The 20,293-nt window shown below is 38.2% G+C and overlaps 1 protein-coding gene and 1 pseudogene across 1 annotated transcript; one reads left to right on the top strand and one right to left on the bottom strand.

Annotated features, from left to right (window-relative positions):
- Positions 1-125: 125 nt before the first annotated feature.
- On the bottom strand, positions 126-244 carry LOC134817683 (5S ribosomal RNA; annotated as a pseudogene).
- A 165-nt stretch (positions 245-409) lies between these two features.
- LOC134816737 (heat shock 70 kDa protein 13-like) lies at positions 410-19,954 on the top strand. Its single transcript, XM_063825720.1, has 10 exons — positions 410-572; positions 741-908; positions 1,128-1,254; positions 1,458-1,549; positions 12,318-12,429; positions 13,686-13,784; positions 14,066-14,181; positions 18,458-18,616; positions 18,869-19,003; positions 19,329-19,954. Exons 1-10 carry the CDS (start codon positions 420-422, stop codon positions 19,467-19,469), a joined length of 1,302 nt encoding a protein of 433 aa, XP_063681790.1. The 5' UTR covers positions 410-419; the 3' UTR covers positions 19,470-19,954.
- Positions 19,955-20,293: the final 339 nt, after the last annotated feature.

The raw sequence follows: 20,293 nt of genomic DNA, 5'->3' as shown, positions 1-20,293 counted from the left end.
ACTGCTTTTGATAATACTCACGATTGATTCGAAAAATGTTGATTCTTGGGCTGGATTGACATTTGACATGCACAGCTGATCACGATTATAAATAATGTATAATTCCTTCATAAATTATTCGCAAAAGGATACGGCATCGGGAATTCACAGGCGGTCACTCATGCAAGTACTAACCCGGCCTGCAGTTGCTTCACTTCCCAGATCGAACGAGATGGGGTGTATTCAACCGAGTATGGGCGTATCCAGAATTAATCGAAAATTGAGCACCTATATAATATTTCCTGCATAATCGGCGCCATAACTAGACTAAAATAAGCAAGAAATATGTTTACATTCGCGTTGGTTTCCAGAAAACACTACGTATATCACAATATTATCTTATATATTACATAACTCTCGTAACATAACTTCTAGGTAGGATGTACGAGTATCTAGGTATCACAGGAGCTATCCTGTTCTTTGCCACTATGATATCAAACCACTTCCTCCCCCCTCCCAAACCAGTAATGGTGGGTGTGGACCTGGGGACCACATACAGTTGTGTGGGCGTGTTCCAGCCCGGGTCTGGCGAGGTGTGTTTCTTATCTTGTCTAATTTTCTGGTTTTTTTTCTGTTTTCCGTGCTATGATAATCATTTTTCATAGTTATGGAAGTGAGGTCGTTCTTTTGACGAATAGGAGTTATGAATTAATTAAATATGAATTAATTAATCAATTAGTATTACCTCATACTCTAAACAGGTTCATATACTGCGTGATGACGCAGGAAAGCAGACAATACCAAGTATAGTAGGGTACCCAAACCAACACACAGTGTATACAGGACACACAGCGGAGAGACAAATCAAGACAAACCCTCACAGAACCATATACGATGCTAAACGCTTTATTGGCAAGAACTTTACTCAGGTGAGAAGTAGGATTGTGGTTTAGACTTGTTAGGAGTTCATATTATTATATACGTTCATATTATTCATATATCTTGGGAGTATGTTTGCATTTAGATGGTTATGGTTCTGTTGGCATGCTGCCATGATGTGTGCAGATGGACATTTTATAGGGGTATAATTGTTGATATCTTACTTGGTATCTGTGAATTCAGTGAAATCTATAACAGTTTGGTTACAGGAACAACTAGACGAATTGCAAGAGCTATACAGCTTTAAGTTGACTAGTGTGAACAACCAACCTTATTTCTACATAAAGTTCGATAACGGCGAGGAGAGGAATCTGCGACCTGAGGACATCGGAGCAGGTAATCAATTATGAAACTAACTTAAACTATTATTAATTAGAGATAATAATTACAGATATAAGATTATCAGAGTGTTTTTTAAACATCCAAGTTTCAAGGCGTCCCGAGAAGAAACTGGATAATGTAGGTTAACTATCTAAAAACTCAATTCGTTCAAAGTTAGAGATTAAGTATTGTGTATTGATAAAGTTTCTGTTCCATAGAAATACTGAGGGAACTGAAGAAAACAGCCGAGGACAGAGTCGATACAAGTATTAACATGGGAGTTATGAGCGTTCCTGCTGATTTTAACTGGGTAAGTTATCTGAAACTATAAATACAATTTGTGCGCTGTAGTGCTGGTTAAAAGCCTAACCTGGTAAACCTGTAAACCCAGATAATATCCCTACTGTACAGCTAGTTAAACAGGTAATAACAGCTGGGAGGCTCCGTACAGACTAATCACTAACCTACAGTTAAATCTTACTTGAAATTTAGATCATATTATATTGCAGTGTCAAGTGCTACAAGACTAACCTACAGTTAAATCTTACTTGAAATTTACATACATACATACATGCTACATGAAGAGGTCTCCTCCTAGTCGTTGGAGTGGCCTGCATCACACACATCTCTTCTACGGCGTAACATGTTCCTCCATTCCACTCGCTTTAGAGCCAACTGTTTTACTGCATCTCTGCTGATGTTATCGACACCTGTAAATTCAGCCGCATCCTCGAGTACACAGGCCATCCAGCCTTTGCGGGGTCGTCCTCTCAGTGTCTTTCCATAGTTTGGTTTCCAATCCAGTAAGAAATTGGGGAACCGCGTCTCTGGCATTCTGACAACATGTCCGTACGACCTTAGTCTAGCCGCACCGATGAAAGTTTCGATAGACTTAATTCCAGCACGCCTGAGAACTTCTTCATTGGAGACATGGAAGAACCACTTTATCTTCAAGATTCTTCTCAGGGAGGTCAGATGGAAGACCTCAAACCGTTTCATCTGCTTCTTTGTTGTGTTCCACACTTCAGCTCCATATAACAGAATAGTAATAACAGCAGCCTTGTAGATGGGCATTTTTTTTGTGACTTACATTACCGAGATAGCAAATTTTTACCTTTGAGGAGTCATGACTCGGTAACCATGCATGATGAGATGATATTTTGGTATTTATTTCCGTATCCGGAACCTCTTCAGAACAATGCAGGTATAATTTAGTCTGTGTCTTAAGGAAATTGTACACAATCGCCTGCCAAAAAAGTGTGACTTACATTACAGGATAGACAAAATAGTTTTTCCTCAACAAATAGTTTTATGTATTACGCATGCTTTTAAATCGCTAGTATAGTTTGATAAGCCGCCGATAGATTGTAAGCTGGTGCTGATAAGACTGCCTTACACTCAAATTTACAACAAATGTACATCCAACCAACTCCTAATATGGACATCATCTCTTCGGACTCCGGGCTGCCAGGTAGTGGTGCCCATACCACTACCTCTACAGAACACTGCCTGGCAACCCCTACCACACACGGTATGTGCGTTAGTACTCAAACAGACATAACTTTTGGACAGTGGCTTCCTACCCTGTCACCTAAACTATGTCTCGATCTGTTCGAGCACGTTAAGGACGAGCACATGGCGCACGAAATCTCGTACAACAATTCATTGGGAATTGATTTAGGGATTAAAACCAACACTAAGACTTCAAAACGTAAAGTTCTATTGAAACAAAAACTGGAGAACGATTGTAAAAATGCTAACTTTATCAATTCGTTTACGGTAGATGTCGCTAAAATAGATTCGTTAATGAACCATTTTTCCGGTTTGCTGGAGAAGGCAGAAACAACACTAGAGGACTACAAGACAGAAGTTCGGAGAACAACCGCAGACTGCGTCGGAAACAGCGCACTCCCTTCTGCTCCAGCCCCACCACAGTTAGTGATCAGCTCACCCTCCGCAGCTCTACCTACTCCGGTATGTAATCTAAGTGTGAACTTTAATGACATTAATTGGATGGACATCTGCAAGGGCATGAACTTCCGCAGAATCGCATCCCGATCCGTACAGTACTTCGGAGCAACAGATTACCGCTATGGGTCAACCGTGCATCATGCCAGAAACTATCCTCAGAACTCCGTTATTGACCACATTTTTACAAACATTTCGAATGCATTAGATGACCCTACGTTTAATAAGGAGCAGGTAACTTGTCTAATCACCAAATATGAAAACGGCAAGTGCCATATACCCTTCCACAGTGATGATGAAAATGAGGTCACTGGTGACATCATTACACTCAGTCTTGGGGCTTCTAGAGACCTGGTATTTCGTAGCAAAGTCGGTCCGGTCAAACAACAGATCCACAAACTTGATCATGGATGTGTGTATGTGATGACACGTGAATCACAGAATTTCTGGGAGCATGGTATATTGCCACAACCAGAAACTCAGGACTGCAGAATATCGCTTACGTTCAGACGCCTCTCTCAGAATACCCCCCCTCGCAAAAAAATCCCGAGGATCCACGAACCGATTCATAAGCCTACAGTTACTGAGCAGTCTCAACCTAAGGAGCGTCTATTATTCTTGACGGACTCGCTTCTCAGAGATGTTCCTTTCGACCTTCCTAACGTACACTGCATCAAACGCGAAATGTACCAGTTATCCAAAATTTTAGATCACGAACAGTATATTTCTGGCTCTAAAATTGTCATAATTTCTTCTGGTATAAACGATTTATCTCGCTATGACCACCACCACCACTCCCTTTCATGTGATTTTAAAAGAAATATTGTTTATCTAATTGAGAAATATCCTAACACGACTTTTATATTTAATTCTTTAGTTCTCACACGTTTCTCGTGGCTTAATGAGGAGGTTAAGCTTTTTAACAGTTTTATTTTTGAACTAAGCAATAGAGTGTCCAAGCTATGGTTCTTTGACTCGCACCATATTTGTACTGTTTTATACCAGAGAAGAGAGGTCATTGTAGATCCTGATGGAAACGGAATCCACCTAACAGTACTGTCCAAGAGAGAGATAGCTCGCTCTCTTGCTACCTGTGTCAAAGAATTTATGGGGCGCAGCTACTTAATTCGAAAACACTGGCCGCTAAGACGGGAGTATGTTTCTTCATTGGGCAGACCTTAGAACAGCAATACAATATACAAACATACTACATCGAAAATTTGGACATAATTATTAATCTACTAAGAATCGTACAGTATACGAACCATGTCTTATCTGCACCAGCTTACGGCAAATCGAAATCTTATCTTTACTAATTTGAATCACGTAATCAGACCACTAAGTACATACACTTACAAGTTACAAATACAGAATACAAGTCACATTCACATTTCACATACTTCAATTAACTTTTTAAACTTATTCCCACAGAATAACACTTAACTGAATTGATTTCTCTAGTTAGGAGCTGAAGTTAGGGACCCGGACAGAGTGTTCACAAAACCTCGCACGTTTTCTCACTCTTCCCTGGCCCCATTTTCTTGGCTCACTCATCTGGAGTAGATACTTTCAGTAACTGTTTTTCCGTGTACTTTATTACATATTAATATACAGTAGCAAACCTATATCTACATTTAAACAAGAGTATCATTTACAGCAAAAAAATGGTAGTTATCCGAAGTAGTAAAAATAGCTGTAAGGCCTGTACAAAGCGCCTAGTCTCACACAAGATAAGCATCACTTGTAGTATCTGTTATATGACATATCACCCAAAATGTGCTCACCTAACACCTAGCGACATAACTGAACTTACTGGAGAATGGTCTTGCTACAGCTGCATTTCAGAAATTCTTCCAGTGGGCGCCGTCATGCCTCTATTACCATCACGGCCTATACAAATCCCAGTCTCCAATAAACGAGAAAAATGTCACACTTGCACAAAAATTGGGAATGTAAGACAAATGACCAAATGTTGCTACTGTGACAACCTATCCCACACAAGATGTTCTGCTGGCTCAACAGGCTGCAAAGAATGCTTGAGAAAAATTTTCCCAGCATATGATTTCTCCATTAGACAGCTTCACATGATAAATCTCAGTAACACTATTAGGTTTAACCCCTTTAATCGCGAACACCTATCAAATCAAATAGGTGATCGTGATGATACTGATGCTGATTTGAATCCATGGGAAACAACGTCTAGTCTTCTAAATAACTGCAAATACTATACCGCGAAAGCAATAAAAAATACGAAGGAGTATGAATTAAAACTTTTCTCGCTAAACGTTAGGTCACTTAATGGGAACATTGAAGAATTTCGGGAGAATATAAATCAATACACAAAATACGACGTTCTCTGCTTCAATGAAACAAATTGTAACACGGAATGTTTGCCTTTTCAGGGAGAGGAGCTCGAACTAGACGGTTTCTATCCACCGTATGTTCAGACTCCCGCCAGAGCGTCAAATCGTGGTGGAGGATTAGTTATATATGTTAACAAAAAACTATGTGAATTATCTGACATAAACGTTAAGAGCGCTCTATGTTGCCACGATAATCCTAAGATAGGAGAATTCTTGGTTGCAGAACTTACCTTGAAAGGGCACAAAAACGCGTTAATCTGTAATATATATCGCTCTCCAAGTGGGGATTTGAATGGTTTCCTTGAACAATTAAAAATTTTCCTCCGTAACTTAGCAAGACATCGAAACAAAAATATCATACTGGCCGGTGATACTAACATAGACCTACTAGATTACGGGAGAATAGACTCTGTCACTAAGTATGTGGACACTCTAGCAGAGCATGGGTTCGCTCCTGTGATATCTAGACCAACTAGAGTCACAGATCACAGTGCGACAATCATTGACCATATTTTCGTCAATAATTGCCACGCTGTTACAAAATCGGGAGTAATTTCTGAGTCAATCTCTGACCACTTGGCAACTTTTGTCACAATCATGGTTGATCAGAATAGGCTCAGTTGTAAACTTCAAGAAGATACAACAGAGATGTCTTCTCGAGTAATAAACGATGACAGTATCCAAAAGTTCGAGAACGACATTTCTGCGGTAGACTGGAACTTGGTTAATAACTATGATTCTGTAGATGAAAAATTTGAGGCTTTCGATAAAAAATATAGTGAACTATACGACCGAAATTTCCCAATTAAGGCAAAAAAGAGTAAACCAGGCCGCCGTAAAAACACAAAGCCGTGGATCCAAGAATGGTTACGGTGCGCATGTGATCGCAAAAATAAATTTTATGAAGATTTTGTCACAAACCCGACCACTGAAAATGATATTAGGTACAAGAAAATGAAGAAATTTGTGAATAAACACGTGGATAAGGCCAAAAACAAATATTACAACGCGTACTTTACAAAATATTCTAGCGACAGCAGAAAACAATGGCAAATGGTTAATAACTTGTTAAACAGAAAGAAAAAAGGCAAAATTAAGATAAACAAAATTAACTATAATGGGAGCGAGATAACAGATTCTCAGCAAATTGCGAATAGCTTCAATGACTATTTCTGCAATATAGCTGAGACTCTTAAGAGAGAAAATGGTCTCGTATGCTCTGAGGGCAGGACTATCGTAACAGAAACTCAAGATAGCAAATGCCAGCGGAGCATGAATCTAGAAGATTCGTCCGCATCAGAAATAATTGAAATAGTTAAGGGTTTGAAGATTAAGTCGACTTCTGATATGAGTATACTTCCCCTGAAAAAAGTGAGCAATATACTTGCACCAGTGCTTAGCTGCCTAGTCTCTGCGTCTCTACATCAGGGGAAGTTTCCGCATAAATTGAAAATCGCGAAAGTAGTTCCACTTCACAAAGGTGGGTCACGTGCTGAAGTTTCAAACTATCGACCTATCTCACTACTCTCATGTTTCTCAAAAATCTTTGAAAAATTTATGCAAGCGCGACTATTAGATCACTTAAAGACAGAGAAAATCCTATTTGACTCTCAATACGGATTTCGGGCTGGGCACAGCTGCGAACATGCTTTACTAGAAGCCCAAAACCATATTCACAGGGCACTAGAAAAAAAGCAGGTCACAGCACTGCTTCTATTGGACTACAGCAAGGCCTTTGACATGGTTGACAGCAGTATTCTTCTGAGAAAACTTGAGCACTATGGAGTTCGGGGGTTGGCTTTATCTTGGTTTCACTCATATCTAACCGATAGAGAGCAATACGTGAGCGTCAACAACTGCAAGTCCTCTCACCTCAAACTTAACTACGGAGTACCACAGGGCTCCATTCTCGGACCAATTCTGTTCATAATCTACATCAACGACCTTCCTCAGATTAGTAATTTAGCTAAACATATTTATTTCGCTGACGACGCAAACCTAATAATAAGTACAAATACATTTGAACAACTTAATGCATTGGTGAATGAGATTCTGACTTTGATAATTGATTGGGCTACTAATAACGGGCTTAAATTAAATGCTAGCAAAACTAAATATATGATCTTTACAAATAAAAAAACTAAGGATATAGAAATCTACATGGGAGGTGAGCGACTAAAGCAAAGTTATCACGAAAAGTTTCTTGGCGTGATCATTGATACTAAGCTAAATTGGGCCCACCATATTAGACATTTAGCCACTAAAGTATCTAGAAATGCGGGTATTCTCTACAAACTCAAAGGCTCAGTACCTAACAAAGCACTCAAGTTGATATACAACAGCTTTGTTCAGTCTCACTTGTACTACTGCTGCACAGTTTGGGGAACAAGATCGCTAAACTCCGTTAAAAGAGTCTTCTCGGCCCAGAAAAAGGGCATTCGCGCTGCAGATAACCAATACCACCGCTATTTTTATGACAAAGATCTGAATAGCACACCTTCACACACAAAGGAAATTTTCAATAAACTAGAAGTATTAGCTTTACCGAACGTGATAGCTAAATGTATATTATGCTTAATGCACAAAGTTTATTCTAACACTGCACCACCAAATATTATAAGAATGTTCACTGTTTCAAACTTAAACGCACCTAGAAGAGAACCTGAGTTCTTTGCAGTACCATTTAACCGTTTATGTAATTCAGACAAGAGCATTTCTTACATTGGGCCTAAGTTATATAACCAAACAGTCAACATTATTAACAAGGACATAAAATATGTCACCACTTGCCTACAAGACAAATTCCTAAATTCATTCAAGTCTACAGTCAACAAGCATGTGCTTACTGCACAAGCACATAAACCGGATGACAAGGACTGGGACAACTCAAATTTCGTACTTTTAGAAATTTAAATAATTTGGTACAACATACGTTGATCATAATAACGAGCAACAAAACTTTAACCTCATAACAAAATATGACTATCTTCGAGTATTTTTTACAATGCTATCGACACCGCGCAATTTCACTGTCATTTACAACTTTTAAAAGATAAAAATATCACCGCGCATTCTTCAGACCCTGTGTCGCTGTTCTAAATTTATGTCAAGAGATAAGAGTTATTTAAAATTCTTAATAGTACTATTTAAATTTGCTAATAGCATAATCATATTTTATACATTATTAATACTTTATACATTGTGTGCATATATTTATATTTGATTGTAATTAAAGATTTTAAGGCGTTAGTGCCGAGTAATGCCTTCGGGTAGTGCTCCTCAATCAATCAATCAATCAGACTTTGATTTTCGGACATAGGTGTATTCATACTGCAATTCTATCTCGAATATGTCAGATAGCGGCTTTCATCTAAAATTTCTGCAAATTTGAGGCCTTAAGCTGCTAAAAAATGCTAAGTTTAAGATTCGTTCATTCGTTTATTACGTACATCACCCTCATACATTTGTGACTTACATTACAGACATTTGTGACTTACATTACTTTATCTCCTGAAACCAAGATAAAAATTCATTTTCGTGTGATATTAACTTGGAATACAAAATTTTTTTGATTCTACATGCTCATTTGGTAATAACATAACACATAAATGTAATAATCCCCAATAACTTGAAATCATATTTTAATAATATCGACGAAATACATTATTGCCTTTAACTCAAAAAATAAAGGTTCTAGGCATATAGTTGATTGATAAGTTGAATATAAACTTGGCTATTCCGGTTCTTTTAAGCTATAACACAGTTCTCTAAGTGGTATGGTTCTCTAGATATGAATTTAATTGAACAGTAAACGCGACCGCGACAGAGTGGTTACCATGGAAACGAAAAATACCACGATATAAGGTTGGAGTTGAACTCTAAATTTTTTTTCCAAACTCACAATGACCTAATGCAACTTTTTTGAAGGTGCATCAATTATTGGACCATGTTTGTGTTTTTTGATACAGCCTAATCGACAATCTTAGACAGCAACACAACACAGCAAAGACAGTTCACAAATAGGAAGTTTTTTCAACTTCCTAGTTCGCGTTCTTTTACAGGTGAATTTGTATGAAACAGAACAGTCGAACTACATTAAGTCTGAACTGTATTGTTGCTCAGCAGGGATTTTAAGGTGTCGTTTTGGTATGTGTGACATACATTACATTGTGACTTACATTACACTGTGACTTACACTACTACTTTATACACTTAATTACAGGCACATTTAACCCACTAGCAATCATGCAGTAATTGATCTATCGTCCTTGAAGGTAGTAGAGATAGGTCTGAGAATTCGATTGTGGCTAGATTCGATTATTTGTCGGGAAAAAAACTTTTGTGGCAATATTGTGACTTACATTACATACTTTTGAAGGTAGATTTTTTTCTATGAAGTAATACTTGTCACAAGTTTATCACTTGATTAATACTTATACACTAAAAGTACAAACCAAATTGTGGTAAATTTAAATCGATAGTATTATTCCTACTTGTCGAAGTAAGACTTGAGAAAAAGGTAAATAATTGGAGCAAAATTTACAGCAGACTTCAGCTGCACTTTTCATGAACTAAAATTTGCATTTAACGGTAAACCCTTATCGAGTCTGGCATTTGAGACCTTTTTAAACAACAAACGATTGTGAGGGCACACCATCGAGGTCATCAAGATTGGCATCCGATAGTGGAGGATTTAAGAGCTCAGTAAAGTGCTCCTTCCACCTTTCCTTCTGACTGTCCGGGTCTGTAATAAAATGACCATCCTTATCCCTAACTGACATACCCACTTTCTTCTTCTTTTTCCCAGAAATCTTCTTTATCTTATCCCAAACTTCTCTTTGCTGGCCTTTCTTAGAAGCCTCCTCTAGATCAGTCGCTATTTTAGTAGCCCAGTTGTTGTCGTCAATTTTACAGCTTTTCTTAACTAATTTATTAAGTTTAGAGTAGGCTGATCTATTGACGTTTGAAGTGGGATCCCTCCGTTTGAACATTCCCCGTTGCTCTATCAAGTTCTTAGAGGTTTGCGAAAGGTGTTGTTCTTTAACCTTCCGGGGACGCTTTCCAAGCACTTCCATCGAGACATCAGTGACTGTCTGCTTGAAATTATCCCACATGTCCTCAAGGTTGACCTCATTAGCCAGACAATCAAAACGGTTCTGAAGAGCCACGTTGTACTCTTGAACCTTAGACGAGTTTCGCAAATGTTCGATAGCAGGCACATCGTGCCTTTTAGCAGTGATCTTAGCTAACGACTGCAGTTTGATTTGCAGCCGTCCACGAACAAGATAGTGATCTGAACCAATGTCCGCCCCACGACATACCTTAACATCGAGTAGCGAGTGTTGGAATCGTCCACTAATACAAATATGATCTATTTGATTCACAGTTAACCCGTTGGGAGACCGCCATGTACCCTTGTGGATGTCTCTATGCTGGAACAGAGTTCCACCAATAACAAGTTGATTGGCTGCACAGAAATCCATGAGCCTGGTCCCATTGTCGCTTGATGAACTATGGAGAGATTCTCCACCAATAACTCCCTCGAATCCATATCTGTTTGAAGTAACTTTTCCATTGAAGTCACCCAGTAGCAGTTTCAGATCATGTCGGGGCAGTTCACCAAACGTGTCTGATAAAACGTTGTAAAAACGATCTTTCTCTCCGTCATCAGCACCGTCAGTCGGAGCGTAGGCTACAACAACAGATATGTTGAGGTGTTTGCCGTGTAACCTAGCTGTTAAGACCCGCTCTGATGTAGGTACATAAGAGATCAGGGAGTTCCTGACCTTTTTGGAAAGACATAGGCCAACCCCTTGCCTTTTGATACCATCTCCCCTACCAGAATGAATAAGTAGACTACCATTGTCCAAAAGTGTACTTCCAGATCCTGGCATATGAGTTTCAGTAATACCCAAAATATCAAGACTGTAGTGATCAATGTTCTGACTGAGTTGATAAAGCTGTGAAGATGAGCTGACTAAAGATAAAACATTCCAGGTTCCAAAGTACATTGAGTGTTTGCTGTAGTTGATAGGATTGGACTTGCTGAAATCAGTGTCAACATGAGCGAATAGCGATCTGTTGACTAATTACTCTGTTGTTATGACGAGCAACCACTCTTCTCATCAGGCCACTGGGGTCCCTGAGGCTTTGCCCAGTTGCCGTCATCCTGGTCTCACCCGACCTCGCAGAGGTAAAAGCACACCGTCCTTGATTTGTGTGTAATGTTTCAGTAGCAAACTTTTAGAGAGGAGAAGTTGCCAGCATCTCGCACCCGGTTTTTTATCGACCTTTGCCTGTCTAGATCCATAGTGTTTTGTTGCACGTCATCTGTTTATACTGGAGTCACCCAGGACAGATTACAATGCTTAATAGTAGCACCTCGAAAAGGATGTGATTCTTCATCACGCACTATGGTCATTGGAATAGGAGAGGTTATTGGCTTCACCGCCTTCACGATCACTATTCCCTGAGATTATAAATAATCTCTTGCCACTTGAAATTTAGATCATATTAATTATTATATTGCAGTGTCAAGTACTACAACTACTCATTAAGTGGTCCTCAGTGTAATTGGTAGGGTTACACTCGAGAGGTGATACGGTGTAATTAATAAAGCAGTGATGATAAGAAATGTATAATTGGTAATATGAGATTGTAATAAGGGTTGTTTTGAGCGGGATTAACTGAGTTGACACTGTATAGTTAATTATCCAATTAGCTAATTAACTGTGACGTCATTACTAGGATCAGAGGAATTACACGGCTAAAGCGGGGCAGTTAGCTGGCTTGAAGATTAAGAGGATTATTAGTGAACCTACTGCTGCTGCCATGGCTTATGGGCTCCACAAGAAGGACGGTAAGTACAGAGCTTTATTTTTATCCCTAATATCTACATGTAATTTTAGTATGTACATCAAGTCTGTGTAATCATCCTTCTAAATAAGTCTAATTTGGGTAGATTTTGTTAAGACTAAAAACATTGGAAGCTTTGTTAAAGTCACTAAAATTAACTAAAAGTCACTAAAATAAGCTCTCACAGTTTACATTATTGTCTGAATTGTTGCAAGTTTTAAAACATCAGTACAAAGTATCAAGACTTGTTGTGTTATGAGATACGGGTTGTGTTACTGTAATTAAGTGTGAAATTCTTTACCTTACTTTGACAAGCCTTTACCCTGACAAAACAGGCACACAGTACAAGTGTACCTTAACACATCTCAATTTTACATAAAAAGCCTATATATATAGGCTTTTTATTAAAGCCTATATATAGGCTTTTTATTCAATGTTATATATAACATTGAATTATTGACAGTCTGATATTCAACATTGATATTATAAAGGCGATGAGTTCCATTACATTCCACAGCGGGCTGTGACTGAGCTGTAATAGTGTCAATTCTTAAGTTCTTTTTGTGAAATTTGGAGCGCAGAGCTGAACAGTGAACATGTGTACATTTCATTTGGGCTATATGGTATTTAAACTCCAGTCCAATAGGTGATCTGTATAGTGTACACATTAGCCCATTGGACTGGTTTAAAGAACTTAGCGTATTTAAAGATATAACATGTATATTGTATATAATATAACTAGCTCCAACCTGTCCTATTTGTCCTTGGGCCAAGAAGATTCAATTGTGCAGATAGATTGCTGTTAATATGAGTTAACTGTACATGTACATTATATTTAATTCACATATTGCTCTGTAAATCCGGTTAAATGGCTGGGTCCTATTTAACATCATAATTATATCTAGTAACTTTTATAATGTATATGATATGACATTGCTTCTGGCCTAGTAGTAGTTGTAAGAGCAGGGGCAGTTACGAAATTACAATCAGTTATTGTTATTTCCCTGTAAACATTCCCTTGAAAGACCGTAGAATCTCTCCATTTCAAGCTGCCAGTAGCATCCCATCTCCCAACCCCAGAGCAGGCTGGAGCACAGGGACCAATTTATGGGCCAAAATCTATCAAATTTGGTGCGTATGCTCAAATATGGGCTTATGGTTTTTGGCTCATAACTCAGTCATTTTTTGTCCAATCTGGATGATAATCCATATACGAGTTACCCCTAGGCCTAGTAACCACTAACCACTCCATTTCTTCAGACGCATCCTACATAATGGTAGTTGACATTGGTGGTGGAACATCAGATGTATCTATTCTCTTTACTAACGGACCTATGTTCGCTACTGTGGCTCTAGCAGGTAAATTATAGTTTCTAATATCTCCACATTAAAGCTATGTCATCATGCTCTCAATCACAATTCATCTGATCAACTCAGTGTTGTGACACTTATTGAATACTGAGTATTTCCTCGTTTGATCGTGAATTTCATATTATTTTTAGAATTAATTAGCAATCTTCATAAAATGTCAAGAAAAAAATCAACAAATCTATTAATTTGTTCATGTAAAATCAGTACAGCACGTATAACGCAGCCCACATACACATTACGCACAATAAACTGACAGTGTGTTATTGCAGGAAATAACAGGCTAGGAGGACAGGATTTCAATGAGGTACTGTACAACTATCTGCTTGACAGAGCACAGACAGACTTCAACGTGGACCAGGGTCATCTCACTGATTTCGACCATCAGGTGGGTTGGGTTTGATACAAATCAGTAAACGACCGGGATTCCCGGTACTGGTCAGGCCTGAAATCATGTCCCGGTCGTTTACTGGATACAATTAATATCAGATAGCCGGTATTATTTATCAATAAACAAGGGTTCCTGCCTCCAAACAGATTTGATTCGGCAAATCGTTCAGCTTAAATTCAACTTCTAATAAATTAGCAGTAATGAGTGCTACTATGGGCATTACAAGCGAGGAAACATGTTACACATAAACCGAACTGAAGAGACAAGACGCAATACATACACATTCGAAACACAATATTTAAAATGTAATGGAACATATTATTAAGATCATTTAACTACAGATATCAAGTACTAGTACCGTTATAAAATGGCCGAAATATGTTTGCTAATATTAGATTACTTGTCCTTTAGTGTCCGCTTTGGTCAGCTAATGCATAGTATAGTCCCAAAAAACGAAACTAATTTATGCTATTGACCCAAAAACCCTCAATTGATTGTAAAGTTTCTAAAAACAGTTATTATTCTCACTACCCACTCTCCAGCTCCTCAAGTAGCAGCTCCATCCTATGATTAGCAACAATATCACCCACTCCCACTCCTTTATGCCACACTGGAGAGCCTACATGAGAACATTCCGGTCCCAAATAACTCCCAAACAGTGACACAGGATCATTCCTCGTGAGATGAACTTCAAACTGGACCTCGTTGTACTTGTCTCCTGACAGGAGGTTATGTTCGGGGGTTTGAGTCCAGGGTCCGGGTGCGTTAAAAGAGGCTCCTGGCAGGCCCGTCTCACTACATACACACTCCGCTAACAGTCCTCCTAAGCTGTGCCCACAGATGAAATCTGGTCTGTGCTGTTGTGCGATGGACACAGCGGTGCTGATAGCGCGTTTTATAGGTAGTCCTAAGTACGGGACATTGGGTAGTCCCAGGGAAGCGTCCTGAAGTAGGGTGGTCACCGCACTTGCTTCATCGCTCACATCCGTCCCACGATAAGCCAATATTGTCTTCCCACTGTGTCTCCCCTCTACCACTTCATACACTCCATACTGTATATCGTTCAGCATATTCGTGTCCTGTAAGTTCTGGAACTGTTTGACTGTTACTCTCAGTTTCCCTTTACAGTCACCAGCTAGGGTGTAACTGTCCAGAGCGGCTAGTGCTAGTAGAAGTACTAGTTCTTTATCATTCAGCTTTTTTGAAGAGGGGAAATCTAGAGCTTGGATACCAATCCTTTGTACTGCGCCAACTGTGTCCTGTGCACGTTGCGCGCCTTGCACTACACATTGTGCCACTTGTGAGGCTGATCCTATGAAGTCTAATATTCCCATTGTGGGTACTTCTAATCTTGTTCAGTTTGCTAGGCCTACTCCACAGATCTTGTTTAGTTGCAAGAATATGTCTGATCTTGTTGGTTAGACTTGCTCCAAAGATTCGATCTGATAGAAACGAGATATTCTGTCCTCTCCGACTTCTTCATCAGACTAAAAATGGAGGAGTTTTAAATTTTCTAATTAATTGAATCATAACTGAGTAATAAATCAGTATAGTATCTAAACTCTACTTTCAAACGTTTGTTAAACTGCTCAGTTATTTCTGAATTAAAATAATATTTAGCAATCATTTTATCTCAGTAGCAATCATTTTATCAGTAGCAATCATTTTATCTCAGTAGCAATCATTTTATCTGCAGTAGCAATCATTTTATCTCAGTAGCAATCATTTTATCTCAGTAGCAATCATTTTATCTCAGTAGCAATCATTTTATCTCAGTAGCAATCATTTTATCTAGCTTATGCAACGGTTTAAATCGTCTCTTATCAGATGTTTTATCAATTTTAACACAGCACCGTGCTGTACAGCCCGTTTGTTGTACAATTGACAATGGAATTCAACGTAGCAGATCTACACACACAAGAGGAAGCTTTGCATTCATCAGTGGAAAAAGTTTTAAAAGCTGTCAATACTGCAAATACTGCGAAGAACGCTGTCAATATTGAAAAATTTGAGGAACTGAATCATGCAGCACTCATGAAATGTAACAAGGACACGATGGCAAAACTCATTGAGAACTTAACCAAATCACTGATCAGTAACATTGTTTTATGCAAATCTGCAGCCGGTACCATCGATTATGTTAAGTCAGAACTGATAAAAGTGCAGAGAGAGCAGCTAAAATCTGTGCAGGAGACTGTTCAAACTGAGATTAAAACGGAGATGAAGACATGGAGCGAAATTGCCAGGAAAAACTGCGACAATAAAGCTCCAACTTTGAAGACAGTGAAGAAAGCAGTACAGTCTGCTGTTCAAGACGACGCTCGGAGCAGGAACTTCATCGTCCACGGAGTTCCGGAGGATTACTCCACGTGCCCCGCTGATTTAGCAGATGAAGTACTGGACAAGATTTTGCAACACAATAACCACTCTGATATTGTAGCTGCTAATCGTATCGGTGTGAAGAAACGGGAGGATGGTAGGCCGAGGCCAATCAAAGTGACTATGAATAGTAACGAATCAGTGAAAGAGGCTCTCTCTCGAGAGCAAATCATTTGAAAAAGTCCCTCTGTACAACCTACCACAGCTGGTTCGTTGCTCCAGATAGAAACCGAGAGGAACAAGCAATACATAAAAAACTCGTAGCTCAATTAAAGGAGAAAATATCTGCTGAACCGTCGAAGTATCACTATATTAACGACGGAAAAGTTTTGAGTGTAGTGAATGCATATAAGAGATAATTAACTCAGATTAATCTGTTATCTTCTTTGTTGATTTGTGTGCAATTGGGCTGAGTTTAAGAGTTTAGAATAAAGTGCGTGATTTCGCTGAATTTCAAATTTGGTATAGCAACTCGAAGTGCAGACTTTTTGAGATCTGATGAAGTATGGCCAACGGGATTGTTACTCATATAATTTCCCGTGATGATTTTTGGACCATACATTGCTGAATAGCAATCGTGAAGGAAGTCTCACCAGTAGGTTTTATTTAACTAGGCTAAGTTTTCATACGCATATTCTATAGACTATACATTTACTTACTATGATTTATTAAAGGTTAATTTCTGCCCGATGGGAGTGAGATATTGTTTGGTGTGTGAATTTTTTGATTTTATAAGTTGACTTGAAATCCCTTAAGGGTACCGGCAAAAAAAAGCTGGTTTCACAACAACAACAATATTAAACTGTATAGATAGCTTAGTCTACTGCAGCGAGCCCATCGTCTTCCTTGTTTAATTATCCGCACAGAAAAGATATCCACTGGGTTGAATATTATACAACCACCACTACACTCACTCTACAGTGTAGAAGTGGTACTTATGTAGCAATAACTATACACAACGATCATATACTGTACAGTGTGTACACAGTGTGTACAAGAAAACGAGGAAAGCAAACGACAAACAATCACACAAAGCAGAAGAGACATAATTAGCAGCGAATGAGGGATTGTACAAATTAACAAATGAGTAGTCAACATGCTGTATTGAGGCACATTAAAATGTTATGAGGCACTTTCTGTAATGTTATTTTCAAGCGTTTACCTGACTGAGGACGTGTCTGAATGATTTTAAAATGAAAGAATTTGAAAAATGCAGTCTGTGTTTAATTTGACTGTGGGTTCGCTCGGTCGGAGAAAGCAAAAGTTTCTTCTGCTTTTTAAAAAAGAATTCACAGTTTATGTTACGTTATATGCCCGAATCTAAATATATTATAAAGCCTGCTTGGCATTTAGTTTAAGCATGTGATGCTTTCAGAAAATGTTTAAAAAAGCTGATGTTAAAGATAACATATTGTATTGTACTATAACTATATGTTATACACTGTTATATGTTATAGTACGGTTCGTATGTGCTTCAACTACATAAGCCTGTACTTCTGTATTACACTTTACTTTTAGCCTCTATTATATATGGTAGCAAGACCCCTAGCCTTTATCATGTCTTAGTGATAACAAAACTGTCAGGTTCCATTCTAAAATCTAAAGCTGTACAACATGTTAATTAATGAAGTTAAAATGTATTAATTTTAAGTAAAAAATAAAATGTTCAGTAATTTATACAAAATGTATAGGTAGCAATCAATGTAAGCTATGCAGTTGCAGTACGCATATGATATAATACAAGGCGAACCAGTAAGAACAGTCCACTCGGGCGCAGTGCAAAATTGTCATTTTAAAATGACAACTGGAGTTGAAAACACGCTGAAAATGTTGACATTATATATAATTACCATGATTACGTCATAATATCTTGTTCACTAAACCTCCCTCCCAGATACTACGAGAAACGTGCGAAGAAATAAAGTTAAAGCTAAGTGTAGATGAGGTTATGATTGTAGATATAACTTTACAGCAGGGTACAAGACCTGTAAACATTGTTATAACCGTGACAAGACAGATGTTTGAAGATATTAACAAACACTTGTTTGATAAGGTAATTACTTATCTTACTTTAACTGATTTGTTTTAAATTAACTTAATTTTATTCTGTTTGCAGTTACATTTTTGTAATAGTTTGTACGGCTTAAACAAGTTGTCAGACGAATCGTTATCTTAAAAAACCCTGAGGGATAGTTAATGTTAATCCTATCACATGACCAGTTGATGTCAAATCATGTAAAAAACAGCCTTGTACATACCAATTCCTTTACGTTTTACAACTAACCCAAACATTTCTGTGTTTCAGGTATTGGAACCTATAAAAGCTACGCTAGAGTACGCTGAACTACGCACATCAGATATTAGTGATATTGTATTAGTTGGTGGAAGCACTAGGATACCTAGGATCCGGGAACTTATTACTAAATATTTCGATGGAAAGGTATTTCAAATATTTTATTCTGGTATTTATTTTCCTTGTTCAATGATTCGATTTAAAGTTGATCGCGAAGTGCTGCTACGTGTCTTGGAATCTTCATTATTCATATATATGTAGATATATTACGTTAATTCCTCTTTCATATTATATTCTGTAAACATAAAGAAGAGTGAATTTTTAACAACTTGTAAGCATGGATCTCATGAGTGGCTGCACGTCACTGCATCTCATGTTAGAGGACTAACAACAGCATCTCATGTTAGAGGACTAACAACAGCATCTCATGTTAGAGGACTAACAACAGCATCTCCTAACGTACTTCCCCCAGGAGTTGAACACCTCGATAGACCCAGAGTTAGCTGTATGTACAGGAGTAGCGCTCCAGGCTGGAATTGAGAGTCACTCCTGGCCCCTTCAAGTAGCTGCATTAGAGGTTAACTCTGGAGTTAAGAAGATCAGTCTGCAGTAGCTAATATATTCAGTTTTAGTGAGACTCAGATATGTTTTTATTTGTTAGGTTTTAATTTTAATAGTGAAGGCTGGTCCGATTTGTGTTTTTGTTACCTTAGTTTGTGGCTAGATTTATTTATTTAATTAGTTGTTTATATTAACAGATTAGTTTCTTCTGTAGCCAGTCCGTAGTCGGCAGATGCGCGCACCATCAATTGATAATTAGTTAGGGTATTTATCAATTGATAAATAGTTAGGATTGCTGTTTGTGTTTTTAAGGGGTCTTTAAATATTGATTTTAAGTTATTCATTACTCTGCCTCTAAATCTTCGTGTTTCCAACTTAACTTAATCCAAATTAATGGTTAATTTGATGTAGCAATATTGTTAAGATAATGGATAATTACGATTAAACTAATTATAATTTAATGAAGTTACAGTGTGTGTAATTGTTCAGTGATTTCCATTTTAATTGTATTATATTATTCGACAGAACTTCAAACTAATGCTGTGTCTTCATTTTACTCACAAGTTACAAAATTCAAATCCATGGATATTGGATAATCATACGTAGCCTACGTTAAATCTATATTTGGCAATTGTTACGTAAGTACCAGTTACCTTGTGGAAGGCGCGAGCAAAATATCTATGGTTAGGCTGACGCGCACGCACGAGTTTTTCAATTAATTTGACCGCGCGGCCAACCGGTCCCCCGGTCTAATTAAAGGGTGATTTCTGAGCCGCTGTCACGTGTCAGAACATACTCTCGTCTCTCGCCGAGATTGCGCTAATACCAGCGTCGGGATTAAAATGAATAGAAATACCATTGATTGTAAGGTTCGTA

This window comes from Bolinopsis microptera, chromosome 6 (genome assembly GCF_026151205.1).
Source record: "Bolinopsis microptera isolate Bmic1 chromosome 6, MBARI_Bmic_1.0, whole genome shotgun sequence".
In the NCBI taxonomy this organism is placed as follows: Eukaryota; Metazoa; Ctenophora; class Tentaculata; order Lobata; family Bolinopsidae; genus Bolinopsis; species Bolinopsis microptera.
The sequence above is the reverse complement of the archived record's forward strand: the minus strand, read 5'-3'. Positions and strand labels throughout refer to the sequence as shown.

Excerpts from the sequence above, each read along its gene's own strand:
- LOC134816737 (XM_063825720.1), top strand. The coding sequence starts at position 420 with ATGTACGAGTATCTAGGTATCACAGGAGCTATCCTGTTCTTTGCCACT. Across the intron at positions 1,255-1,457 it reads ACCTGAGGACATCGGAGCAG|AAATACTGAGGGAACTGAAG; the intron begins GTAATCAATTAT and ends TCTGTTCCATAG. Across the intron at positions 12,430-13,685 it reads TGGGCTCCACAAGAAGGACG|ACGCATCCTACATAATGGTA; the intron begins GTAAGTACAGAG and ends CCATTTCTTCAG.